A 26,847-nucleotide genomic window follows, 5' to 3' on the forward strand; every position below is an offset into this window, starting at 1 on the left:
GCCTTTGGATCCAGCCTTGGAGAGACGCATAGTGTGGATGCTCCTTCCGTGTGTGGGAAGTGCAAGTTATTTGGTGGTGCTGCACTCACCAACACCTGACGTCGACGACAACAAGTTATACACACACAGAAAATAAAATAAAGCTCACAACAATTAGCAAGTTATATTTCCATTATTATTGTACATGGCTGTAACTCTAATTGTTGCTCAAAGCTGAATCGCACCAGACTAACTGACCTCACATTAGTTGACCTGATCACCTACCCACCACTTCACACTGTACGGACACAAAGGAGCCGGGACGACCTTCAACCTTGAAAAAAGTGTGTTTAAAAGTAAACAGGAAAGTTGAGGAAGAGAGAAAGAACGACTCGGACCAATCAAGGGCGATTATGCACACCTTAGTAGAGATGAATGCGGGGAATGGCGGAGGTCAAGGGGCACATGTGCCTGCTTTCCTCGCCAAATTGTGGAAACTCGTTGACGACCCGGTCACTAATGATCTGATTTACTGGAGTGAGGTAAGTCCTTACAGATCTCTGGTATGTCACGTCATCTTCAATCAAATCGCCATTCCACTGAGAAATAATACCATACATAGAATTTCTCCTAAATATAATACTTCAAATGATGTTGAAATAGTCCTAATTTGGTCACTATCTTAATCCCAAGCCTGGTAACAGCTTTGTGATTCGAAACCAAGCCAAATTCTCCAGAGAGTTACTCCCACTTTACTACAAGCACAACAACATGGCTAGTTTCGTACGACAGTTGAATATGTGTAAGTTTAGCTTTCTATAAATTTTTAGTTATACAAATAATGTGAAATTGCATGTATGTTGAGGTCATTTACTTCGTAATATTATTATATTTTCCATTGTCTGTCTAATAGACGGTTTCCATAAAGTGGTCTCCGTGGAACAGGGTGGACTCAAATTAGAAAAGGACGAGATGGTTCGATTAATTAATAATAATACTTACTTTTTATCCTCGCATAAGATCAACAGTTTAATTTTTTTGGAGCAGGAATTTGCTCATCCCTTCTTTCTCAGGGGAAATGAGGCTTCCTTGGAGCTCATCAAGAGAAAGGTATTAAAAATGGAATAAGGATAAGAAGGCCTTTCGAATTAATATGAGTTTAAACTATTTGGATTTGTCCACTACTTTAGATTCCAGCTCCAAAACATGATGACACGCGTCGTCCGGATAATTTCCAAAAGGTTTGCATCCCAAGTTTATCTACAACTCATTATTGATACGACAATGTTTGAGTAAGAACTTCGACTTATGTAGGTGCTGCTGGATGTGAGGCAGATGAAGGGCCGTCAAGAAAATATGGACACTAAACTGCTCACTATCAAACGTGAGAATGAGGCTTTGTGGAGAGAACTCGGTAAGTTCTACTCAAGTCACACATTTCAACGATTGAATATGCTGTAGCTCTTTTTACACTATTCACAGCAACACTTCGTCAAAAACATGCCAACCAGACGACGATTCTAAGCAAGGTGAGGTCGATCAGTGATCCTTCGTTTTTTGTATTTCTTTGTTCATTCAGAAAAGTTAAACTAGTAGACAACCAGATAGAGAGGAATATATTGGATAAACAGGCAGAATTCTCAGAGTTTAATTAATGTACAAAGTTTTTGGGTGTGCTTGTATAGATTTTACAGTTCCTGGTGGGCGTCATGTCTTCTCGAAATCACAGGCTGGGTTTCAAAAGGCGCAGCATGCCCCTCATGCTGAATGATACTGACGAAACAAAGCCGAAGACTCGTCGGCGTAATGAGGTTGAGGTAGGCACTAGTCGCAGCCTCAGAAAATCAAATATGCCATCAGCTGATTACAGTGCATAGCAAATAATAATACCGAATCATTCTGGTTATAGGGACAAGTCCAAGTTCAAACTGCATCAGGGCCTGTTATTCATGACGTGACTGAACTTTTCGAAGATTCCGACGGTGGGGTGGGTGAGGACTATGACAGCGGAGGTGAAGGCTGCAACCCACAAGTTGACTCACCCCTCGCACCCGAATCCATATTGGGTTTGGCTAGTAATCATCTGGAAACTGCTGCAGCGGAACTATTGTCCGCAGATCCCAATGGTCGTCAACGGACCAACAGGTCGCTGCAAGCCGTTCCTAGTAGTAGTAGTAGCAGCAGTGCCGGTGAGTCTTATTGGAGATATACTACTGCCTGATATTCAATTAATCAAGTATATTTCAAGCAGGAAAAGAGAAAGTTAGTCGAAAACGGGTCCCACAGACTCCTACTACATCAGTTGTTGAAATGAGCAAGCCGACCAGCGTGGCACAACCAAACCATCAAGGTAATAATGACATACTCGATGCAAATCGTATAATTAAATAATTAATATTTGTGTTTATTCTCTTATTTCTGGTGCTTTAGTCGCTATCGAGGAGTCTGAAGAAAACAGCGGAGATGGTTTCTTAGAACCAACTGGAGAAACGACGTACTACATCACGGGAGCCAATGGTGAACCCCTGAAAGTTTGTCTGACAATTCCGGAAGTTACGACGACTCAAGGCTCGCATGACCTTGTTCTGCCAATCGCAACGACAACAAGTAGTGGAAACATGCCAGTTGGAATGGAATTGATGGTGACACCACAACAACAGCAACAACAATTTGTGGAACCCACTGCTAGCGCCACAGCTTCAAGGTTTGATACACGCATGAATATTTTACTTACCTCAGTCGGTCTGTGACTCAAATTACTGCGGCCATGCTATTTATTAGTTTAGTTATAGTATTTATGTCGGAAATTATCCCGCATTGGAGTATTTATTAAATGTTCCTATCGTTGTGATTCCCATACAATTTAGAAATATGAGTCCACAATACAACCTGAAAAGAAACAATACTATTGCCAAGAAGTAAGTTATAAATATTTATATAACCCAGGGAAGTATTAGTATATGATCTAAAGAATACTATTCGGTCAAAAACCCTTGTTATTGATTCGATTCCCCCTGCGTTGGTGTCTGTGTCGTGTGCTTATTGCAAGCAATAACGATCATTATGATTGTTATTAATTGCATTTTCAAAATTTCACCACTCGTATTTTCATTGTTTCAGAGAGGATTTGGATGCCCACTTGGATGACATGCAACTGGGGTTGGACAATTTGCGTGACATTTTGAAGAGCGACGAGTACAAGATGGACACGTCGACTCTGCTTGGGGTAAGCAGCTGGCCGAGTGGTGCCTCGTCACTTTCAGACCCTCTTCTGCAGGTACAAAGGGCAGAAAAGGAGTTCAAAGGAAGTACCTTGATTTTAAATTCTAGGGATGACAACATCACCAATTACAAATAAACACCAACTGAATTGAGTAGCGTTGTTTGCTTTTTGGCTTAAAGTTCAATAGTTCACTCAGGATCAGTCAGACTCAGAGCCAGTATTCAAGGGGTCTCATCAGTTCATAATTTCTTATATTAAACTAACACTTGGATGATTCAGTTGTTCAGTTGTTGTTCTTATCGTATATCTCTTCTGTTTCAACTGTCGCTTAACTCTAATTAAGAATTTTTGTGGGTGTGCCGGGTTCTTGCGAGTGGCCTAATAAAAATAGAATTAATTATCAGCATGTGTTAATTAATTTATACAACGTGTACTGATAGAGATGGAGACATCCTTATGATTGAAACCACTGCGAAACCTTTGAAATGCTTTTTCTCAATGTACTTTTCCTGTGTGCAGGACTATGCATTTGATACATTCTCGCCAGCAATACAAATACTGATCATGTATTGATGCTGGTGTTATTATTTTTAAAATTGCAGCTCTTTGGAGATGGTGAACTGAATTTGGATTTTTCAAAATTAAACGATGGGAATGGTACGAATAGGCAGAATAATATTTCATCTGATTAATTAATAAGAACTTAATATTACTGATTTATTTCAATCTGTCCGATGATGTTTATGTTGCAGACGGAGGGGTGGGCACGAGTAGTTCCTCCTCCGGACAGGAATTGGTCTCTTACAACCCGAGCTTGTTTGAACTCACGGAGGACGATTCTCATTTCTTTGACGATTCCAGCAACATGTTTCTCGACGATGAACTTCAGAGCATGTTGACCACAGATAGAGAAAAATTGAAGCAGTCTACCACCCAGGAGAAGCAAGGCTTCAGCTCGAGCTCCAACCTTTCGACGAACGGAGAAGATATTGCCAACAATGTGGTCGTGGCTCATGGATCTCAGATCATCAGGAACAACAGCGGATTGACAACCCCCACGACATCATCCTCACCCACTGTACTTCAACCCCAAACCCCATCCCCCGCTGTGCCCACCGGGGCTGGGAGGAGGAAGAGAAAGTGAATTCAACAGAGTGAACCACTCGGCATGAACTTTTAAGATAGATTTTCAAGTTTAAAATATATTTATAATTTCACTTCCTTCCTTCCTTCCATCCTTTGGTTATTATGGTATTTTATACAGTTAGAGGACTTAATGTTTAACATATATTATAAATATATTTATATATATTTATTTATATATATTAAATATATATATATATGTAAACTGTATGTAAACTTTTTAAAGTTGTATATTATCCAAATTATCACCTTGCGGGATAGATTAATATATTACAATTGGTTTATTCGTTGCTTCTGAGAGGTGCTGCATTTTAAGCAGATTGTAGTTTGAAGAAATTTATCATGTTTTGGAGTAGTGTGTTGATTGGCATCTTTGCCAAGATTCAAATTGTTTAAAATTATCAAATTAAGTAGCATGATGTTTAGGTCAATAGTTGTTTCAAATTTGTTAGAGATAGTTGCCACTAAACAAATGAACAAGACGAGCGAGATCGTCTTTAATTAATTGTCATCGCTTTCTAAGATGATATTTCCTATTAACAATCCATCATAAATTTTAAGATGTTTAAATCTATAGTAATGTCTTGTTAGTCTAACTCAGCGCCTGGTTATTCATAATACGGTACGGACCACGCAAGGCTGAATTTGAACAGAGTTGTACATTTTTAGATACATTAGAAAAAGGATCTTGGTATATACACACATTTAGAAGTGTAGTCCCGAATCTATAGACTAATCTATACACTCTAATCTAACAGACGATTCTAACTGTTAAACTCTAAAATCACAAAACATTTTACATAGTTCCACATCAATCGAATGTATTTGAATTTGAATGTATTACTACAATTTAAAGGTTGTACATGCATATTTTAAAGCAAATCTAGACTAATCAGTACTTGCGTCTGATCGATATATAACCTTAATTAGTATGAAATTAGTTATTGTTTGCCCTATCATGATCATGTTTTATGATACCAAAACGACTTGTTAACGTTAGTACCTCCTCCTGATCAAATAACAAGGTGTGAAATGTGCGCTTGAGAATGGTGTCCTTCCAGAAAGAGCAAATGTGTCGTTGAGATATAATCGTGTAGCCAAATAGCTCCTTGGGTATGAGATAAATGATTAAATAATTCTTGTGTAGTCATGTTAGTCCTCCCCCGCACTGATTCCAAAAGGAATCAAAGATATTTTAATAAATTACACAAAGACTATACCAACTAAGCACGCATTGTACAGTTTACATATAGTCTCGGCCCATAATAGGACATCATGTAATCGTAACACTAAATGTCGTTAATAAAATTAAAAACATCCAGCACATCATAATCGTGAAACGTGATTCATGACGAGTCACATAAAAAACATGGCTTATTTTCTTCACTTTGTTTGATCCGGATGCCAACTTTCTCTGGCATATTTCTCATGAATGCTCCCCTCACGAACTAGGATGGGAGCATCCACGAGCTTGGCATACTACATGTAGTTAGTTGCATACTAGATGGTCCCCTGTGGGAGGGGGTGAGGTGGCAGCGTTGCCGTATTTGTCACGACTATCAAAGTGGTATGAATCTGCCGAGGGATGGGTCCTGTTTTGTGGGAGTCATGACCGTGGACACAAGGGTAGGGAACAAGGCGCCCAGGTGCTGACCACCCCCAGGAAGGGGACGGACAGGGGGAGAGTGTGGGGTGATATGGATTGGGGCATTGTGCGAGGGGGTTTGTGTTGGCGGGGAGTGGCGCTGGCAACGCTGTGGAGGAGGTTGGGTGGGGATGGACGCTGTGAGTCGTTTCGGGGTTTGGGGTCAGTACGTTGCAGAGCTCATCATCAACAACATCCAACACGAAAGCAACTCCAAACTCCACTTGGGGACTTGGATGGATCTTGGAGGAGACGAGAAAACCAGGGCTCCGGACACCCATCGTCAACTCATCATCAGCGCCTTCCTCCCTTTACCAGCATCATCAGATTCCTGCTGGTGAGTAAACCTGCACACATACAAATCTATATTATTACGCCACTATATACAAGTGGATATATACAAGAGTCCCACAATAATAGAATATCCAAACCTTTCTCCCTCCTCCCAATTATATTATGATTTTCCCACGACCGGAGCTGAGCGTTAAGAATACGGACAAATTTAGCAGGCGTCGCGATGGATGGATTTGGGTCGCTCATCTCGCTCCAGCTGGATTCAGCAAATAGAGATAGATAGATGACCTCAACTAATAACTACCAACCAGACTACCACCAGCTGAGAGTTGGACATGACACAAAAGTTGTATCATACCAGCAGCGGTGCAACTGCTTAGGTTATTTTATACATCACCTGTCGGCTCGCGGGGGCCTGGGGGGGGGGAAGCACCTTCTTATCATTTGCTCCAAATTCTCATAAATTCCTCTTTTTTTATTCACATTCCAATCCGTATTCCTTTGGCTCCCTATAATGCAAGTTGCATATTGTGTGCAGGATTCATTGCACTCACGAATGTGGAAATCAGCAGTACTTGCAAATATAAGCAGGATTTTAGGATGAGAGAAAATGGATTGAAAGGAAAAGTGTATAGTTTTTTTGTATCGCTTTTTTTGCTTCTTCCGATGGTGATGGTGATATGGTGGCTCAGGCTGTATGCTTGGGTCATTGTATCTTCAGTGCAGTCACTCAACCAGTCGCTGCATTTCTAGCGTCGATCTCAATGTTTGCTTTAAATGGCTCGCACAACAATGCGATGCAACTGTAGATTTCTTTGGCTACATGAGCTATTAGCAGCCGAAATGAAGGAACATACCTCATCCAAGCAAAAGCCAGTTGATTTAATGCCTTCAAAGTAAAAGATCTGAAAGAAGATGAGTTTCGAAATATATAAAGCATGCCATTTTTATATAGTCCGACCACCCCACAAAACAGTTGACTGACTGAGTCAAATTACGACGACAACTGGTCATGCTCAAGTGAGTTATATACAAGAGCGATTTTTTGCTTAGTATTGTTCATTTCATGGGGTTCAAAGCCGATTTCTCACGCAACAGTTTGTCTTTTTCTCGTCAAGCCAAGTAATACTGCAGAGTTGTTGATCTACTAGATGGAGGAAAAATAGTGCATAATGTTGTATCGATAACTGAATAGTCGTGGTACTTATCAATCATGGTATTGAACCATTTTCCCACCTGTTGTACATATTTGGAGTCTAGATAAGAATGGATTTTGTGGTTATTACAACCCCTTGTCCTTGTTTTATTGTTTTTAGCATGCATATCGGAAATCAACGAGGAACGCCAGCAGGACGTTGTCAAACAAAGAGTGGAAGTGGAGCTAATATATTGTAGTGCATTATTATTAATAATGATCCAAAGAAATACACGCCTGTAATGGATCCGAGCATCAGCAGCGGCGTCCAAAACGTAATGACCACTCCCACCACCGCCACTTTCCAACTCACCACTACCCAGGCTCAACAGTTGAACGTGAACGTGGTGACGCAAGGTCATGCGCCAAACTCTCAGCACACAACGACCACTACTTTTTCTCTCTCTGCTGACTCGTATGAAGAAGTGTTTAAGGGTAAATTACAATGTCCTCTTGATTCACCTCTTCCCATTCTTTTGGGTCACAGATTAAAGATATTTGGAAGCGTATAATAACTATGTTTCCCTGTTTGCTGTGGGTCACCTTGTAGAAATCACCAAGAAATTGTATGGGGACGATCAAGGTTTTGCCGAGTTGATTGATGCGTCCGGAAATATTCAGCAGGCCAACATAATCTATGATACGGATGCATTTAGGACAGATTTGGGGGGTCAAGGTGTCACGTTCCTCTCCGCTCCAAATGGAACCCTCCCACCGGGAACTATTGTACTCCAGAGGAAGATTTGCCAGGATAAGGATGGTAAGCGTTGCCCTGAATTAAATCTCTAATCTCTAGCTATGGATTTTATTATCATTTATTTCTTTCCGTTTTTGTGATGCGTATAGGTCGCTTGTGGTCCATGGAAGGGGTAGGTGAGCAACTTACACTGGTGCCTGAACAGCAAAGTGTCCACACACCAGCTGCCCCAGCAATCGCTGCTTCCACTTCCGCGTCCAACCCCACGATTGAAGAACGATGGTTTGAAAGTGAGGACGTTTTGAGTTGGACTCCATCAAAAATTGCAAGGTAATGAAGTATGCGTACATTTAATATACAAATCTGTGATGGCATATATTTCCAGCAGATTTGTGACGATTTTGGTTTATTTCTTAAAAATTAGGTACAACCCCAGCCAAAAAGTATTTCGCTGCGTAGACTGCGACTTTGTGGGTTTCTTGTCTCGAGTGGCCGAGCACTGGTTAGGAAATCATGCATCCCCCCTTCGCGTTTTTCAGTGTCCTCGGTGTCCCTACACGTCTGCTTGGGCTCGTTGTGTTCGAATGCATCTCACTCGGCAACATGGAGAGACGGTGAACGACAATTCCATGTGGAAGGAGAATCCGGTGCTCGAAGAGGTACACGCAACTAACCATCATGTAGCATGTTGTGCAGTATTGTGCATTGAAATTCACCAATTGGACTACATATTTTCATACTGTTAATATGTGATGCATAGGTGACCAAATATTTGAGCTCTCTCAAGGGAGGTGTGGAGGCACGAGTGGTGGAAGGTGAAGGCGGTGAGCGGAGGTAGCTGCAATTTTATGCTTTATTTCATTTTTCATCGTGTAGTTGGTTTGGATGGATCAGTGAGGACAGTTAAGGAGGTTGTTAGGGGTAGATTTATTTATAGCCTCTTGCGAGACAGTTGACAGTAAGCTAGAAGAGCGAAAGGCGTAAAAAGATGCTGTGACGAGTGGGCGGGGGTGGTTTTGACTGGGAGTGACGGGGCTTGTTGTTGTAGGTATCTCTGTCCATACTGCCCCTACACCACAGAGAGAAGAGACCTCTATAATCGTCATGAAAATATTCACAGGGAGGAGAAGCCCTTCGTCTGCTACGTCTGTGAGAAGCAGTTTAATCGGGCGGACCATGTCAAGAAACATTTTACCCGGTAACAAGTGATACAGTTTAAACTAACCGAATAATACCAATAATTCATTCTGTCAGTGAGCCATCAGTCACAAATGTAATACATGTTTCTTTTCTTGGTGATGCCATTATAGGATGCACCGTGAGCACCCTTACGACATTAACAAAATCAAGAAACACACCCTCAACAAGCACGCCCAGCAAGGAGTCATCCAGTACAGCAAGCTGGCCAAGCAACAGCGGGTACAATTAATAAAATTATGAGCGAATTTGCAGTAAATATATGAATGATATGAATAATGACCAACTTATGCATTTATTTATTTTTTGACTAGCAGGAGTTGCAACAACAGAGAGATGCTGCAGCAGTAGTCGAGGCAGACCTGATGCAACATCACCAGATTGACGTTTCTACTGCCGGACAACAACAGCAACAGCAGACTATTTCACTTCAGCTCGATGCATCCGGCCAAACTGTGACGATTCCGCATATTGCATATTTCAACCCACCGTCCACGCCCGGTCAAAGTGGTCCACTCCAGGGAATCGCAGGAGTTGGAGGAACTAAAAAAGAAAGTGCGCAAATCACAGTGGACTTTAATTAGCAATAATTAAATTGTGATATGATATATAGTTGGATTGTAATAAAAATGATGGTAATTGCAGGCAAGTCGAAACAGGGCAAGATGAAGAAGAAGGTGGGAGAGAAAATGTACACGTGCTCTTACTGCCCTTGGCAGGGAGTGGACAATTGGTGCCTCAAGGTAAGGTGTGACAATTAACTATTGTCGATGTCAGCAGTCTCAGTTTGACCTCAGTATATTCATTAATGCTGTAATTACATGTATGTATATTCTTGTTGGCTTAATTCACTAGCGCCACCTCAACACTCATATCAAACCATTCCTATGTGCTCTGTGCGATTACAAGGCAGCCCGTTCCGAACGCCTTGCAACCCACGTGCTGAAGGTGCATAATAAACGAGTATGTCACAAATGCTCATTCCTTGCGGACGACACGGACGCTCTTTCGCAACATATTCAGGATGCTCATCAAAATCCCTTGGTCAAAACTGGGTTCAACTGCAACGTGTGTCAAGAGTACTTTGAACTGCGTGCGGATTTGGAAGCCCATGCCATCCTTGAGCATCAAAAAGTGATTGTACAGTGTGATCTCTGTGATTTTCGAACCACGGATGAGGTGAGTTCACAAAATCTTTTAAAATATCTTTCCGTTAATCCCCTACAATTAAATGTACTTTTGAGCAGCTGTCGATGGAGGCTCATCTGAGGGAAAAGCATAACCTCCAACCTGGAATGGGTGCTGTCGCCGCAGGTAGCACAACAATTTTGCCACATTTACATATTTTTACGTGTCTGTCATTATCTTGCATTTCTTTCTCGTTGACAGCCGCGGCAGCAGCTCAGTCCCTCGCCAACAATAGTTCGTCCAGTACATTTGTAAGCAGAATTTTAATTATTATAACTACTTCCGCAGCGTTACTTCTTGTATACACATTTCATAAATTTATTCTTTTCATTCCTTTCGTCCAGCAAATGCAACTTCCGACCCGACATCACATGCAACTTTCGGAGCCCTTAACTTTGGACCAACAGCAATCGCTTCTCCTCAATTCTGGGGATCCACTCAGCCAATCCTCAATTGCAGCCACGGTGGCCGCAGTTTCTGATGCTATGCCCCCAATCACATTCCAACAAGACGCCAACGGCACTATCATCCCAAAAATAGAACCTGGCCTTCAATCCATTGAAGGTGAGGTTGGGTGTTAAATAAAATAACTTCCTCTCTGCTCGCCAATAGCTAAAACTGGTTTGGGCTAAACTTTGATTGGTTATCTTGGTTTATTTTTTTGTAGGTGTGGGTGAGTGTCATGAAAACCTTCTGAGCGGAGAATTGGTTCAGGGAGAGGAGGAGGAAGAAGAGGAAGAATCGGAGCCCGAGACACTTTGTGAAAATTGTGGGATTGAGTTTGGAGACGAGGCGTCGCTGAAACTACACGAGAAGCTCCACTGGACAGAAGGGCCCAACGACAGGGAGAACCCAGCCAAGAAAAAGAATATTGTTCGCTCTTACGTCTGTTCCACTTGTTCCTACACTGCGTCCACCAAACGTCTCATCATGCAACACCAACGTGCACACAACGGACTTGAACTAGTGTGTAAGGCCGATGGCTGCATGTTCTCCACCCCCTTCGACAATACTCTCAAAGAACATATCCATTTGGAACATGCTGCAGAACCAAACGTCAGGTGGGTCATAACACTCACTAAATGAACCCCCGACGGTCTTATTGTGTCCGTATTGGTTCTAAATTATTTGTAAACAATTTTTGCTAGATGTCCACATTGTGGTCTCAAAGTACCGTCGACCAACTCCTTCACCTACCACTGGCGATCCCATCACAAGAATCTTTGCAGTCTCTGCGTCAACTTATACAGGATCAAGTATGGAATCAAGGAGAACGATCTTCACCAACTTATTGCCAAGTCCATGCTAGAGCTCCTCAATGAAGACGCTCAAGTTAAATCAAAACCTGTGATCCACATTGACGAAAATGGTGGGTCTTGTAATACTTGTACTACTTATTTGAATGCCTATGTTTGTATTAAATTATATTGATTCCATGTATGTATATCAGACAAGATTCAACAACAGCAGCAGAATAGACCAACAGATCAATTTGTTAATGAAATGAGTCAGCCCTCCCCTAGTTGCACTCCCTTGGATCATAACCCCATCATTCTTCACAACCTCGGGGACGACACAATCAAGTTGGAGAACAGCTCTTCAGGCATCAGCATCAATACGGAAGGAGATGATGCCTCCTCTTTGGACGACTGTCTCAACAATAATAATAACAACAACAACACGACGCTACTTTTGTCCCCGTCTCAAAACTCGTTGGAACCACCTCGAAAGAAACCAAAGCTGGATTTGCTCCTTGATTTTTCCTCCATTTTGTCTGCCTTGGAACGCCAGAAGGCTCGACTCTCGCTCAAAGTGATCCCAGATCTGAATGAAGTGCTCGTAACCCCTGTGATTTCCTCTCACCAACTCCACAACCCTCGTTGTTCTCCTGCTCAGCACAAGTTGCGATTTTGCCTCCAAATCAACAACACACCACGTCGTGTCCTTAATCGAAATTCACCCTCATGGCTACTTCGCTCCGGTCGTCGTGAACTCAAGTTCAAGTGCCACCACATTGCCTGTGTAGAGGGCCCCAGCCCTCGCTCGTTCAAACGGATGAGGGATCTTATTCTCCATCGGCTGTGGCATCACTCGAAGCCAACTCATCAATGTGACTGCTGTCCATCTAAATTTCCCCACCTCTACCAAGCACTTCTTCACAAAATGAGGGAGCACACTGACCAACACGTCCAAGACCAGGTCCAGTCTCTGCTTATGGTACAACCTCATGAAATCCGTGACTTTTCTCCAGCAGAAGACTTGCTCTTTCATAACAATCAGCCAATTAGGACAGAGTCGCAACCATTACTATACAATCACCATCATCAGCAGCAGAGTAAACAGCCAATGATCCTCTATAAATCTGAACTTGTGTAAAAACGTGAGTCCAGGTTTAGATAGATTTTGTTCTCATCGTCATTCATTTGTGCAATATTTACGACACGATCTGGGTTTCCTGCCTACCTCCTCCTTTCACATTCTATTTCTATTACGGACTCTATTATAAATTACAACATCCAAACTGTATTTATTTTTAATGTACTAATATTAAGTAAATATATGTAAAACAAAAGTACTTAGCTCTAGCACTGACTATACGATGTCATATTTACGGTATTTATTTATTTATGTACGATAAGTTGTCCCAAATAAGCCTCCCTCATTATTGTTGAACAAATTGATTCCATAATGTTTTGCTTTAAATTTGAACACAACGTGTACTTGTTGCACATGCACCAGTTGATTGAACTCGCATCAAAGGTTTTTCAAGTACAAATTTTGTCTCGAGAGCGAGTGGGGGACGTACAAAACAGAGAGAGAGAGCGTAAGTGCGAAATAGGCATACATAATTAATAGTTGATAAAGGATATAATGTAATTTTTATTAACAACGAATAAATGTCATTTTTGCACATTCAGATTCTCATTCCGCAAGTCGCAGTCCATTCACTAACAAGTACATGTAATGCAGCATATATATGTAATATAAAAATATAGAAACAATTCTTATTGTCAGGATAATATAATATAATAGCATAATCGATTGCACTTGATAATAAACATGATCACAATTTAGAAAGGGTATAGTTCACACAACTCGAAGTATACTTATCCATTCGAATCCCATCATACATATGCCTACATAGTGCATATTATGTATGTGTGTGCAAGTGTGCATACATAACATCTATCGAGTTCTTAAATTAGTCATAATAAATAGTGTCAGTCTTTAGTAAGGTAAGTATACGGTGAGTGCTGGCCCAGCACTGCTGGGTATGCTGGTATGATCGACGTCGACGGATGCATGCACTCGATTTTCCTCTTTGCTCTAGATTGATGTACTGCACAAGTTATGCACTACTTGTGCATTTGGTATATCGCCTGAGTCCATCCTCAACGGTCCTCCCTCCCAAATACTTTTCTAACTGACCTCTTTCCAGCGGCGTTACAAACTTTCGACTCTCAGCAATCCAAGGAGAACTGGAGCACTGTGCGGCGCTGGGTCGATCTGACGGTGGCGGCACGAGGAGTTGGGTAATCAATGTCTTCCCCTCGAGTGATATGGGCTGGAATTGGGCAGGCAGACGGAGATTCCCATTAATGATGTTGGCTGTCATTTTCTCAAACGTGTCGTGGTAGAAGGGGAAGTGACCGCTGAGTAGGAAATGGATCAGAACTCCGGTGGACCAGATGTCAGAAGAAACCGAACACTTTTGGCGAAGGAGGACTTCCGGAGAAGCAAACTCGTAACAGGGGAGCGTTTGAGGAAGGCAGTCGGGTGATCCAAAAGCAACGTGGCAAGCGTCGCCAAAGTCGACGAGTTTGAGAGAGGGAGGGCACAAGCTCTTATCCACCAGAATGTTTGAAGGCTACATAGATAAAGGATAACTTGTAAATATTCTATTTGAGTCTAAATCCAAAGCACACTGGATTTGTAAATTAATTAATTGCGATAGTCTAACCAACCTCAATGTCCAAGTGTGCAATTTCAAGGCTGTGAATGTGTTCCAAGGCCAAAAACAACTGGTGCATCAAGGACGCCACTCGGTACTCGGTGTAAGACTCTTGCTCGCAAAGGTACGCCAAAATGTTGCAGCCAGGAACGCTGCCACAAACAAGGAATATACATATAGGCTCGACATTGTCAATAGTGTCAAGAATGGCAAGTATGAAAATCTTGAGGACAAGGACAATTACTCACAAGTGCATAACGATAACCGAATTGAATGGCGTGTCACAAAACTCCTTGGTACCAGGAACGTTAGGGTGAGAGATGGCAGCAAGGATCTGGAACTCTTTGAGAATCAGTTGTCGTTTCCAACGATGTCTCGGAATAAGCTTGAGGGCAAATTCGACACCCGTCGAGGTTTCGAAACATTTGCGAACGATGCTAAATCTCCCGCGTGCTAGCTCCTCCCCTTCCGTGTACTTGGACTCAAAGTTTGGAGACGTGGTCGTTGGCGAGGGAGAGCGTTGCTGCTGCTGTGCACTGCTACTTCTGGTGGTGGGGGTGGATGCAGGGTTGGTGATTGGAGACAAGATGAGAGACTCTGAGGGTGGACCGGGTTCACTTCTTGTCGTCCCCTCCCCATGAGAAATGATTCGGAAAGAGTAGTCCAATCCAGGATTCAAGTGCTGAACTTTGCAGTAGTTTTGTGCCACGACGGCACAACTCGTCCATACCTCACTTTCCATTAGACACGTCTCCACCGTGTAGAACTTGACGACTTGGTCACCACCATTCGTGTCACTTTCCCAAGTAAGCAGGACGCTGTTGTCCTTGTCCACTGGCGTGACTTTTGGTGCTGAGGGTGCCGTCGGTGCAACCGCTGTGGAGAAAAATGATACAACAAACATTCATGAGAATATTTATGATATGTATTCTTTGATACTTTTGCAATTAGTTTTTTAACATGGGGTTAGATAGGATCGAATGGTTGGACGCAAGAACAAGGTTCCAAATGTGGCTTATCATCCACCAATTGAGTAATAGGCAACCAACAGTCAACGGTCACGCAAGCCCAGACTCATGAATTAATCGAGTGTCAATATTCCCAGAGTGTACCATATTATTTAATAAACGTACCTGTCACACTAAGGACCGCCGAGCTGGAGGCACTGCCATGCTCATTAGAAGCGGTGCAAGTATATCTCCCTGAATCGGAAACCCTGGCCTGGAGAATGCGTAGGCTACAAATCCCATTCCCTTGAGAGAAGGTGACCTGGTGCGACTCTGAGTGACGGATGACATGTCCAAAAGCATCCTTCCAAAATATGACTGGTGGTGGTGATGGGGTCTGCAGTGGGTGGTGGGAGGTGGCTTCCAAGTCAACTAAGGACGAGACACAGAGTTGACATTGGAGTACGGCCTCCTCTCCAGAAGCTACCTTGATGTTTTGCAGCTCGTGACAAAACACGGGGGCCTCGTCAAACAAGTACGTCGTATTTTCCGTTGATCCATCCTTAACTCTAGAGCTGAAGTATGAAATTATATCAAGCAAGGAAAAGTACGAGTGTATTATGAACTAGCAATAGGGATAAGTCCCTTACGAGTTGTTGTGAATATTCACCACGCCGGGCAATTGAAAGGGTTCGCCGTCAATGTCGTCATTCTTGTTGGTTTGTCGTTGCTGATGGGACGACAATGACTGGGTCTTCGGAGAAGGTGTTGTCGAGGTCTTGCTATTATTATTATTATTATTCTGATTGGTGCTGCTGTTGGGAACTTGTTGACTATTACAAGTGAGACTATTCCTCTTTCGGAAACCAGGAAAGGACCACGAGTTTGGTTTTTTGGGGACTTCTGTAAAGATGGTAGCGGGAAGCCAGCCGTCGTGATGTGGGTAGATGAGGCGTCGCACAAAGTAGAGCTCCTGGTCATAGTCAACCCCCAGAATTTGAACCGACTCCCCCTTAGTGACGGAGAGTTGATGGGGATGTTTCGAAGGGGAGGAGGTTTTGAAGTCCCTGCTCACCTTCACAACTGAAGAGGGCGGGAGAGGTATGCCTTGTGCCTTGCTTTGCCTCCCTCGTCCTGAGGGGGTCTCGGCGATGACGTCGCCCTGCTGGAGTGCACACCAAACAAACACAAGCGTTACAACACACATGCAGATCAGTCCAACAACGCAACAAGGTTAGACTGCACACACATATCATCTCTACACGTGTTAATTGCACACTACGTTAAATCATATGCCAAGGGTTAGAGTGTAAGTACTTTGTCAGGCATGCATGCAAGCGATAAAAAAAGCCACGTTTTTAAAGCAGCGATGATAACGCGAGGAGTTAGTAATTACAAATGTGCACGACGTGGTTAGTTAGCAACTTCAATGGATTTGATTAGTTGGATGGATGGTGGGTGGATTTTAGTTGTACCGTCTTTTTGTTTTGCGCTTTCAGCTTCATCGCGTCTGACGACCCCGTGTTGTTCAAGTCGTCACCATCACTGGAATGCATACGATTCCTCACCACTCGCCCATTCGTCGTCGTGGTCGTGGGTGCTTCTAGCTTTGGGTGGGGTGACTCCATCTCAGGGGAAAAGGGGAGCAGAGAGAATGTTGGAGGCGACGAAGTGCTCGCATTCCTCCACAAATCTGGTGCAGAACTAAACGCGTGCATCACAAACAAACCACAAAAAACTCAAACCTCAAAAAATCAACTCAAATCTAACACACGGAAATATTAAGCTCAATAAATAAATACATTGTATAAAAAATAGGCTGGAAGGCGGAAGAGCAGCCCAAAAGACCAGAATTATAGCCAAGCAAGAACTTGGCAACAATGACTCAAATTAAATACCAAAACTCAAAGATGGAAGAAGCATAGATCATTAAAAGTATGTACATATTTAGATAAGTATATATCGATGAGATTGCAGACCATTTTGAGGAATGCAATAAGGAGCGTGTGTGTGTAAGTAAATGACAGATGAAGAATTTGTAAACTTGCAGTTTTTTTGTACGGTATGAAAATCAGTCAATATATTCTGCTCTTCCTTTTGTTATTGTGAATAAGAAACATGTCCACCCATAATATGATAAGTTACAGATAATAGCTAATGCAGAGATAGAACAGAGATGAGAAACGTACTGGCGACAGCATTCATCGTTGCCCATAGTACATCTTACTTACATTACACGTTATAGAATAGTCGTATTTTGTATATCTTATCTAAACATATAATTTGGCTTCAGTTTCCTCTCGTCCTCCAGGTGCGCACAGCAACAATTAACAACCACTACGTTCGCCACCTGCCTTGCAAGCACGGTTCAATGCCACAAGGTTACAATAAATAATGGTCGTGGAATGGAATCACTGGGTAAGAATAGTAGAGGATACAATTTCTATGGCACACGACCTTTCTTTCTCCGTCACCCAGGGCGGTGGTGGTGGGAGATGAAGGAGGAGGAGGGAGATGCTGATAAAAAGATTATCATTTCCTGGGGGGAGACAAAAAGGTACTGAACCTGGCGAAAGGTGAGCTAGTTGTTGGATGACCTTCCTCCTCTTCTGCCCTGAAACTTTAAATGCTCTGGCTTGCGTGAAGCGAATTGCGAATTTGTGTTGATTATCTATGAATACCTTGCTTTGATTTGATACGTGACTGACTGTGTGTGACGATAATGTCACCAGAAAATGAGGAACAACAAGGTGATGGAGTAATAATTATAAAGACTATGAAAAGCGTATCCTCCTCTCTCACTCACTCATCAAGCCACCCAACTCGCACCTAACACGACTCTATCCTCAATCGATAACTAGGAAATAGGTAGACATTTGGGTACATACATAATATTTACATTCGGAGACCATAATCTCTACAACCTATTATTTAATCATAACAATAAAAATAGTCACGAGTAAAATGCATGATCACATCCGTTTCCGACGACGACGCACAAGAGTGCAATTAAATATGTATTCACACCGAGTCCTACACTAACACAAGCACGGCGGGGTGAGGAAGAAGCCTCCGGAGCCTTGTCTTCCAGACATAACAGAAAATAAAGGGGAAGGAGGTGTGATGGCACTGGACCCACTCAAGAGATCGTGTCCACTCCCCAAAAAAGCATCAAAATAATACTGAGAAACAATTATTACAACAAGAGTTGAACACATCTTTAAAAATATTTCGTTGAGTGCATTCCAACAGAGCGTTTCCTCTCTCGAGCGCTTTTATACATACGCTAATTGTGTGCTATTATGTCTCTATTCCTAGGTATTTTTAGTAGATACATCTACACGCGGTTCTCATAGCACAATATATAAATAGGTAGGACACTTTCACTCGCTCATTGGCACTCATCTTTGCGGACACATAAACGTGTAGTCCAAGTATGCATGAAAAATATATATAAATCTGTCTGACCACAAAGCCCATACACCTTCACCCAGGCTGAAAGGGAAAACAAGAAGGAATTTTGAGGGACAGGCCATATAGATACACCGCACGCTATTGTTCTTGTCCTACTACGAAAGCTCAGATATAGGTGTAATTTCATGTAGCCACGTCACGTAGTGGATCCGATCGTCGTCATTGTCACAACCTGTTTGCTACTAACGTTGCTTCTGTGGGTGGGGCGACTGATATATTTTGAGCCTAAGTACACACTAGTATCAGAGTCCACGTAGGTGGGTATAGCGGTCTACATCTAGTTATCGTCGTCACAAGTTTGGTGGGTCGGTGGGTGGGTGAGTAACAAATAACACTCTTTCCCAATCACTAGACCTTGAAGCAACTATTTAAAACTGCGGCCCCCACCATTCATATTTTTCAATAAATAATTAATCGGCCCAATCGTAATCGTCACAACGTAGTTTTAAGCGCGCAAGGATCGTTCCAGGTTTTGGTGGTTTGTTTAAATAGAGAAGAGCAAGACGAAGGGGAGAAGGTGTCGAGTGGATTCGCATCACCAGGATGTCCAAAGTGTTTTTTTGGGGGGGAGAGAGGGGACAGAGAGAAGAAGTGAGCCAAGTAGTTGTAGTAACGGAAATTGACTGGAGTGGACATTCACCGATTGACTTACAGTTCCTTGGTGAGTTTATTCTTCTGGTACTTGATGGGGGATTGGATGGCTTTGAGAAAATCCTGAAAACAGATTGACAAGTTAGTGCAATGTAACAAATTCCACCCCTTCTCATGCATTGAATTTAAGATTTGTATGCAAGAACCCACCTTCTGTGTCTGGAGAATGGACTGGAGAGTGGTCACCCACTCTTCACGTGCCTCCACAGAGGACGCTTGGCACACAAACGCCAAATTGGGCTTCTTGGGGTCCGTAGAACGGAGGACAAACTTGCACTCGTCTCCATCATCCACACTCTCTGACACATTCATCTTGTTCACCTGGAAGGAGAGACACACAACATGATAAGGCAATTTTAGTCACAGTCACGAGGACAAATTTATCATACACTCATTTAATTCCTAACATATTATGAGAGACGAAAAGGAGAAACGCCCGTTTAAGTTACAACTATTACACAAATGCAACGTACAAAAATATTCAAAGTATGTAGATTCTCTGGTGGTACCATGCAAAAAAAGTTGGTGACAGGATTTTGTGTAAGACTAGTATATGTAATACAGGTTAGGAGACTTAGTTCACTTAGGATTAGTGCTTCTCGTAGTGTGGCCAGCCGAGACGCTATTGCTGCTGTTGCTCTAAAAGGCGATGTGACCATATTTGTCAGCCGTGTAATTGATCAACTGTCAACCCCATAATGGCATCGGATATATATATTTATTTATTTTGACTTCTATAGACAGCGCGCCTATCCGTGCATATGGGACTCTCACATTTCCAGTAAACTATTATTTTCCAGAGTTGTGCATGAGAGCAAGTCGAAGGAAAAAAAATATAACCATCAAAACTCGTCAAACTGCTATATATAATATTACAATTACTTGCTTTGTTCTTTTGTCAATCATGCGTCCGCTTCAGCCATTCTACTGTCACACAGTAGAACGAGAACGAAAATTAAATGTACATAGAACTGGCTGCCACTTAATTGTCATTGCAACTAATTGTGTGCGTGTGGGAGTTTGGTTTTTGTTAGTGAGTATGACAGTAGAACGAGAACAGCTTTGCTGGCAACCGATTTATTTAATACCTGGATGTGAGCTTTGTAAATGTAGACGGGATTCGAGAACTGAGTTTTCTTCCCCACGGACTCGCTGAGAATTATGCTTTGTTCAAAGAAGAAGACTTGGAGCTCTTTCCCCTTGAAGTTGAGAGCGGACGTTCCTTCGGAGCAGAGAAGGAGGCCGGAGAGGAGCAGCTTCCCTTGAGCCGTTATTTTCCCCTGAGGACAATTAATGCACTTGCAAATTAATCATCATCAACCAATTATTGGACAATCAATCTGAACTAGTTATCTCACATCAAAGCCCTGAAGTCGACCCACATTCATCATGTCGTTGGCTTCTTTGGGGACGACGTGCATCACTTGGGTGGCAAACTTGAGCATTTCCACCTGGTCTGGCACACCCATCCGCTCCGTGTACTTGAGAATGTCTTTTAGTAGGAGTTGGTACTTCATGATGCGCTGGACCGGCTTGATGAGCAAATCACACAGTGTCAACTTGTGACCCAGTTTTAGTCGAATTTCCTGTGCACACAGTAGATTAATATATACAAACTAATTGCATGGACTAATTGCAGACAAACGCAACCAGAGTAAGCAATATTATGTTGAAGTATTGACTACTCTTCAAGTTCAATGTGTACAGCAAAATCCTGTACCTCGAAATATGTGTCAATATGTTCTGACACGATGAACTCGGACATTGGCTTATTCTGGCAGTAGACGACGTACCTTTTCAAAAAATAGTGCAATTGTTATCTCCAACCTAAATCAATACTACTTGACGCAAACTGCTTACATGTGCAACTTCCTCTCGTATCGTTTGAAGAGACCACCCAACTCTTCCGGATGTTCCGTGCATCTTTCCAGCGCTTTGCAAAATATGCTGCAGAGAAATTAATCAAGTAATTTAATTAAACCTGGCTATAGTTGAGCGAGTAGGTGAGAGCAAGCCAATTCTGATTTATGCTATTGATTAATAATTATTACTCTCGATGCCACTCGAAGATTGCCTCCATGTTGCCAAAGATGATCTTATCCTTTCCACCGCGAAGGTCCTAAGTAAAAATTAAAAATTAGGTAAATAGTAGGACTTGCAGTCTCATTTTCTCCTTCCCAATATTTTCCTGTGCTCCTTGTCCATGCATAATTAAGAAATATTAGTAATAGTATGACGAATATTGGTATTACCTCGGGGAGGGCAATGTCGGAATTGGGGTCACGGATAATGGCCATGTAGCCTTCGACAATCTCTCTCAGATCACGCACATAGTCTCGCTCCGTCTCAATCAGCTCCCGAATCACATAAGTTCGCTTCCTACACGCTTCCTCCTCGGGGGTCAGGGGTCCGGGCGGCGCATCACCATTCCCATTATTCAGTCCAGCTGAGGATGATGCCTCGGCAGCACCATCTCGCCCCTCGCCCCCCTCCAGGCTCAGTTCACCCAAACGTTCCAACTGTTCCTGCTGCTCCTACACGTACCACACACACAGACACAGATGATCAGTGGACGAACTCGGCAAAGATTCAAATGAGTACAAACTTAATAAACTACTTAAATTAAACGCAATAAAATAAGAGAAAAGTGCGCAGGCATGCATCATCCATCGCAAGACTTGTAAAACGCAAAAATAAAATCTACAACACACTCAAAAAACACAGGACGACTTGGGACGAACCATTCGTTCTTTGGACGACTTGACGATTTGTTCAAGTTCAGTGGCCAGTGGGACCGAGTCCTCCTCAGTCTCTCCTCGCGCATTGCTCGACTGCAGCACTCAATCACAAACAATGTTGTTACTACTTGTTACACCCATCACCATACACTCATTCACTGGGATATCATACGGATCGTATCCCATAGCATTATCATACACTCAAGTATGATGATGATTCCAATGTCACATTATGTGGCCTAAGTATTGTGGTTCCTATGCGTCACGCATGTCTGGTTGATTGGACTTACCCGTTTGGAGTGGGAGGAGGCGTGGGAGGAGTGGCTCTGCTCAGGTCCACCCTTGGCGGATGAGAGGAGTTGTTGTGAGATGGGGGCCATGGGCGGCGGCACTTCCACTTGATCCTCGTCCCCTTCATCCCCCTCGGCAAAGAGTGGCACATCCCCGCCACCCAAACTGCGAGAGGGTTTCAGAGACTCGAGGGCACTGCTGTCCGCATTGCTGGACTGCGTCGTGGACGAGGATGACCCTCGGTTACCCATTCCACTACTACTACCGCTACTGTTGGGATGATGAGCGTCGCTCTGCAACAGGAGAAGAAAAGAATACGGTTAGTTGTTATTTATTTTTTCGACTGATTAATTGACTATTCTAGTCGAATATCATTGAATGTCTCTCTCTCTCTCTCTGCAACCACAACCTCATCGTCGTGGTTTCCTGTTCGCCTGCTGGAGGTGAGGAATGGAACGAGGGCCGTGTTGAGATGTCGACTGACATCCTGCACTTGCGAGGAGAAGGAGACGACGGACTTTGAACGTGGCCTTGCCCCCCAGTCACCCACGCCCCTGGTGACCATCATGTCACTGGAGGAGGCAGTGGACGTGTTATTATTATGTGAGGACGTTCCCCAGGTGGCACAACGACCCACGTCCCCAATGTTGGTCCTCCCTTCGTCATCTCCCTCCTCCTTGGGTTCACCCAAAGTTCGCTTCTTTGAGCGGAATGGAGATAACAAAAGTCGCTTCATCACTGCTGCATCGAGCGATAACCTTCTCTCGCCCAACTGGAGAGTCCTTATTCAGACACGCCTGATTATTCGTACAGCCACAATTTAGAAACTATACACTGTACTACACACAAATTTTGCTACAATAACACGCCACAGCTGGACTGGAGTACAGCACAGAAGGCACCACCCACATTAGCGCACTGTTTAACAGCCTCCTCCTCTGCTGCACATGATGCGGTTTCCAAGCATCATATCTCATGACCATGCACAGCACGAGGAAAAGCCTATCTGACTGATGAAAGTGACGGTGGCTGGCTGGTTGGTATTTGGTTGACACCGGATGTGTGTGTACATATATGAGCTGGATAGTATAGTGTTACTGTTTAGGCCGCTTAACTAGCTAGCTATACTATGTGCGCTTTATTTCGCCTGACACTAATTGGTCCGCAATACTGCATGCATTCGAGAGACCACTTGTGCATATCCGCTATTCGAGCGCGTGCAAAGATTCCAAGTCGGAGGAAGAATAATTTCCACCGTTCCTGAACGCGACGGGCAAATTAATTACTTATTGCGCCCCGACGGGTAAGATGAGGGAGTTCTAAAAGGACGATAGACGTCAACGACTAGAAGCAACTTTGCAATGAAGCATGGAGAGTGTGCCTATTCCTGATTGCCTGATGGGAGGATTTGTATGTAGAGTAGGATGGAGAAGAGTATAAATAAATGGCAATAATAATAATATGAAAACGTCCTTGGCGTATGCTTGCTCCTCTTCTCCCACAAGATCTCCTACCAAATAACAACTACATATTCACCAAGAACGAGCGGAGAATGAGAATATTTGCCATGATGATCATCATCATCAGCGATCCATGTAGGAGCAGGAGCAGAATTTTAGCGAGAAGTATTCGCAGCACATAATAATTCGCACACATGGGACATTTACTTTGCTGCTCCTCCTCTTGTCCTAAAGTCGAGAGATTAGAAGAGAGCAAGTACATATTGGCAGCAACGCTCGCACGTACCACGACGGGGCACACGTTCATGCGAATGAGTGAAAGGCTGAAAGAGGACAAGGCGAGGACTCTGCATATTCTTCTAATTTTTGGCCAACTGCCCTCGATTCCTCTAACCAACGACGACTGCCTGCTACTACTCCACTAGAAGAGCCAGAGATTCCACAACGTCCACAACAAACTACATGCTACTTATTATCGCTAAACTTTTACTACTACAAACAACATGCTCATCATAAAATCAAAAAGTGCTCCCAAAACAAACAGTGGGGTCCATCCACACACCACAATCCGCCCCACACTCATTGCTACGTTATGGGCGTGGGTGAGGCCACCAAGCGAATGGCGAAGTATGTGTATGGGGTGGAAGCTAGGATGGTTTGGGTGGTGGGGGCGGCAGAGCGGCGGAGGAATGTGGAGGAGTAGGAGCGGCACAACAAAGAGTGCTGGTGAATCACTGGTGGTGATGGTGAATTATTCACCAACATCCTTTCATCTCCTCGCAAAATCAACTCATAAAGTAGTAATAACTAATAATAATGCAACACATAGCAGGAAGAAAGCCGACCAGAAGAAGAAGAAGAAGGCACATTATGCTTGAGTACGATCATAAAAATGATCATTAGTTACACACTTGGGAGCAGCAGATTCGACGGTTTTACCCTCCACGAGGAGTGATGAGAAAATTATTCTTGAACGGATAGGCTCCTCAAAATTGTGGTCATTTCGATGCAAACGATCTCTTGAATCGTGCTTAATTTTGTTGCACTAAATACTCGAGTAAAAATGAGGGGAGAAAACTGCCGACAGAGAAAGTTCTACACCCGCCCTTATTGTTACAATGGAGGACTCGTACATATAATAAATACTGAATGGTTCTGCTTACGGATGGGGGGTGTTGTGAGAGGGTACTGGACGTTGTGGGAGGTGGCTGCTGCTGCTGCTTGTTTCCCTTCTTGGCGTCCTTAGAGGCGTCCTTAGAGGCGGAAGAAGAGGAGTTGTGTTTGGCTGACCCGCTGCTCCCCGGCTGCTTGCTCCCCCCGGAAGAAGACTCCCCCAGCTTTCCTTGGCTCAGCTTTCGGAGTGGTGGGGGCAGCCATTTCCCACTGAACACGCGACGTTTGGAGACTGGGGACGAAGAGGATGTGGCCGGTGCTGCTGGAGTCGTCGGAGTCGTCGGCTCTCCACCCTCTGCAACAATCAAATTCCTTTAATCAACTCGTGCTCTCCACGATGAGATGTAAGGAGATGAGTCCAATGAGATGTACGATGTACGCAGGCATTTTATATGTTACACGTTAGGGCATAGATTGCATATGCATATTATATGTTTATGTCAAGTATTATTGTGCCACCTTCAGTCGAACAATGTGATGGAGCGGATGATCGTTTAAAAACTCGTCGATGAATCTGTTTGAACGTGGAACCTGAAAACATTCCCAGAGCGGAGAACTGTTGGTGAGTCCCCTTCCCTTCCTTTCGCATCCTCCTCGTCACACGCACACGACCCGAAAATCACCCACACCTTTGCACCCACTGATTACGCGGCTACCAACAATGTTCTTTCTCTCGTCTCCTCCCACAACCACGTCCCCTGGTGCGGAGACCCCGACACGAGCAAGTTGACCAGGAACAAAACTGTACAGCAGTAATAGCCAGGCAGCCAGTCGTTGGAGGACATTCTTCTCACAGACAATTATTACTTAACACCAAACATACGAACGAACTCAACGTGTTTCTGGCCAGCTACTATTTATGAGACAGGCACGAACTGTGAGTGCAAAGCGTAATCCTTTTTGTTGCGTCACTCTCAACAGTTTATGGTGTCCCTTCTCTGAATTATTATTCAACCCGCAGGAGGGTATAAAGTGGGTGAATGAATGATCACTGTCCACTGCTCTCTGATATCCTTCCTCCTTGACGAGTGAGTAATCTACTTTTCATATGCTCCTATCGACTGATAAACGCGTGTGAAACAACAGATTGGTTGATGAACCAAAGGAGTGATGGCCATATAGAAATATGTGTACAATCATTCTACGTGCCACACACTACTAACTGGCATCGACTGGCAAGGATGACTTACTCATCACAACTGAGGAGTTAGTTGGCTGCAGGAATGCAAATACGAATGAAACAACACAATGCAATCCTATTATGCATGGGGTAAGAGTGGCTTGGCTGTGTCTCTGTGTGTGCAAATGTTTTGGCAAACTTTTGAGCCACCACCACAAATCCACCTCGTCCCTCACTCACTCTGTAATAAGTAATAGCTACACCAACGATCGTCGTCGTCGTCGCACATAGTCGTCGCCAAATAGGATCACCGAGAGGCGTTGAACAAAACAGAGTGACACCACCATCACTGCTCCATGCCACCAGTAATCGCACAAGTAGTAAAACCATGAGGTCTCTGATTGCCTTGCAAGCGATGATAAACAAATATGCAATTACTGCTAAAGCTAAACTCACCTGAGTGGAATGGAAGGGTCGCAA

At 43.4% G+C, this 26,847-nt stretch overlaps 3 protein-coding genes and 1 long non-coding RNA gene across 14 annotated transcripts in view; 2 read left to right on the plus strand and 2 right to left on the minus strand.

Annotated features, from left to right (window-relative positions):
- Positions 1-56: 56 nt before the first annotated feature.
- On the plus strand, positions 57-5,575 carry LOC110858353 (heat shock factor protein). 5 transcript variants are annotated; one of them, XM_035858745.1, is made up of 15 exons: positions 58-542; positions 673-781; positions 893-954; positions 1,027-1,089; positions 1,170-1,220; positions 1,294-1,393; positions 1,462-1,508; positions 1,665-1,796; positions 1,889-2,168; positions 2,231-2,329; positions 2,410-2,683; positions 2,847-2,897; positions 3,100-3,256; positions 3,805-3,859; positions 3,955-5,575. In XM_035858745.1, exons 1-15 carry the CDS (start codon positions 393-395, stop codon positions 4,344-4,346), a joined length of 2,022 nt encoding a protein of 673 aa, XP_035714638.1. In that variant the 5' UTR covers positions 58-392; the 3' UTR covers positions 4,347-5,575. The 5 variants fall into 5 exon arrangements, with proteins under 5 accessions (XP_035714640.1, XP_035714638.1, XP_035714641.1 ...); XM_035858746.1 differs by having other exon boundaries at positions 59-542; positions 3,100-3,205; XM_022107093.2 differs by having other exon boundaries at positions 60-521.
- On the minus strand, positions 5,460-6,774 carry LOC118438441. Its single transcript, XR_004836797.1, has 3 exons — positions 6,682-6,774; positions 6,422-6,540; positions 5,460-6,337 (listed from the first exon to the last, which is right to left on the minus strand). It is a non-coding gene; the product is annotated as an uncharacterized LOC118438441 (long non-coding RNA).
- LOC110858377 (zinc finger protein 62 homolog) lies at positions 6,136-13,478 on the plus strand. Of its 5 annotated transcripts, none has more exons than XM_022107139.2 (17): positions 6,136-6,327; positions 7,601-7,914; positions 8,030-8,239; positions 8,326-8,506; positions 8,601-8,835; positions 8,937-9,010; positions 9,225-9,374; positions 9,487-9,595; positions 9,688-9,928; positions 10,019-10,116; positions 10,229-10,552; positions 10,621-10,687; positions 10,763-10,812; positions 10,906-11,125; positions 11,229-11,622; positions 11,710-11,930; positions 12,012-13,478. In XM_022107139.2, exons 2-17 carry the CDS (start codon positions 7,722-7,724, stop codon positions 12,935-12,937), a joined length of 3,693 nt encoding a protein of 1,230 aa, XP_021962831.1. In that variant the 5' UTR covers positions 6,136-6,327; positions 7,601-7,721; the 3' UTR covers positions 12,938-13,478. The 5 variants fall into 5 exon arrangements, with proteins under 5 accessions (XP_021962831.1, XP_021962834.1, XP_021962835.1 ...); XM_022107142.2 differs by having other exon boundaries at positions 6,137-6,327; positions 9,691-9,928; XM_022107143.2 differs by having other exon boundaries at positions 6,137-6,327; positions 9,297-9,374.
- LOC110858376 (kalirin) overlaps positions 13,422-26,847 on the minus strand; it is a 29,537-nt gene continuing 16,111 nt past the window's right edge. Inside the window, exons 34-50 of one of the 3 annotated variants that reach the window (XM_022107137.2) lie at positions 25,238-25,542; positions 22,614-22,907; positions 22,327-22,416; positions 21,838-22,119; positions 21,637-21,704; positions 21,446-21,532; positions 21,306-21,378; positions 20,944-21,171; positions 20,674-20,865; positions 19,736-19,906; positions 19,587-19,648; positions 16,936-17,164; positions 16,111-16,622; positions 15,647-16,035; positions 14,762-15,389; positions 14,527-14,665; positions 13,422-14,429 (exon numbers count right to left, since the gene is read on the minus strand). In XM_022107137.2, coding sequence (XP_021962829.1) covers positions 13,911-14,429; positions 14,527-14,665; positions 14,762-15,389; positions 15,647-16,035; positions 16,111-16,622; positions 16,936-17,164; positions 19,587-19,648; positions 19,736-19,906; positions 20,674-20,865; positions 20,944-21,171; positions 21,306-21,378; positions 21,446-21,532; positions 21,637-21,704; positions 21,838-22,119; positions 22,327-22,416; positions 22,614-22,907; positions 25,238-25,542 — 4,268 coding nt within the window. In that variant the 3' untranslated portion in view covers positions 13,422-13,910. Of the gene's footprint in view, positions 14,430-14,526; positions 14,666-14,761; positions 15,390-15,646; positions 16,036-16,110; positions 16,626-16,935; positions 17,165-19,586; positions 19,649-19,735; positions 19,907-20,673; positions 20,866-20,943; positions 21,172-21,305; positions 21,379-21,445; positions 21,533-21,636; positions 21,705-21,837; positions 22,120-22,326; positions 22,417-22,613; positions 22,908-25,237; positions 25,543-26,847 lie in introns of all 3 variants that reach the window. The other 2 variants (XM_022107136.2, XM_022107138.2) reach the window with 2 other exon arrangements.

Source organism: Folsomia candida, unplaced genomic scaffold, assembly GCF_002217175.1.
Source record: "Folsomia candida strain VU population unplaced genomic scaffold, ASM221717v1 Fcan01_Sc021, whole genome shotgun sequence".
NCBI classification, from domain to species: Eukaryota; Metazoa; Arthropoda; class Collembola; order Entomobryomorpha; family Isotomidae; genus Folsomia; species Folsomia candida.

Excerpts from the sequence above, each read along its gene's own strand:
- LOC110858353 (XM_035858745.1), top strand. The coding sequence starts at position 393 with ATGCACACCTTAGTAGAGATGAATGCGGGGAATGGCGGAGGTCAAGGG. Across the intron at positions 1,797-1,888 it reads GTCGGCGTAATGAGGTTGAG|GGACAAGTCCAAGTTCAAAC; the intron begins GTAGGCACTAGT and ends TTCTGGTTATAG. Across the intron at positions 3,860-3,954 it reads AAAATTAAACGATGGGAATG|ACGGAGGGGTGGGCACGAGT; the intron begins GTACGAATAGGC and ends TTTATGTTGCAG.
- LOC110858377 (XM_022107139.2), top strand. The coding sequence starts at position 7,722 with ATGGATCCGAGCATCAGCAGCGGCGTCCAAAACGTAATGACCACTCCC. Across the intron at positions 9,375-9,486 it reads GTCAAGAAACATTTTACCCG|GATGCACCGTGAGCACCCTT; the intron begins GTAACAAGTGAT and ends ATGCCATTATAG. Across the intron at positions 10,688-10,762 it reads AATGGGTGCTGTCGCCGCAG|CCGCGGCAGCAGCTCAGTCC; the intron begins GTAGCACAACAA and ends TCTCGTTGACAG.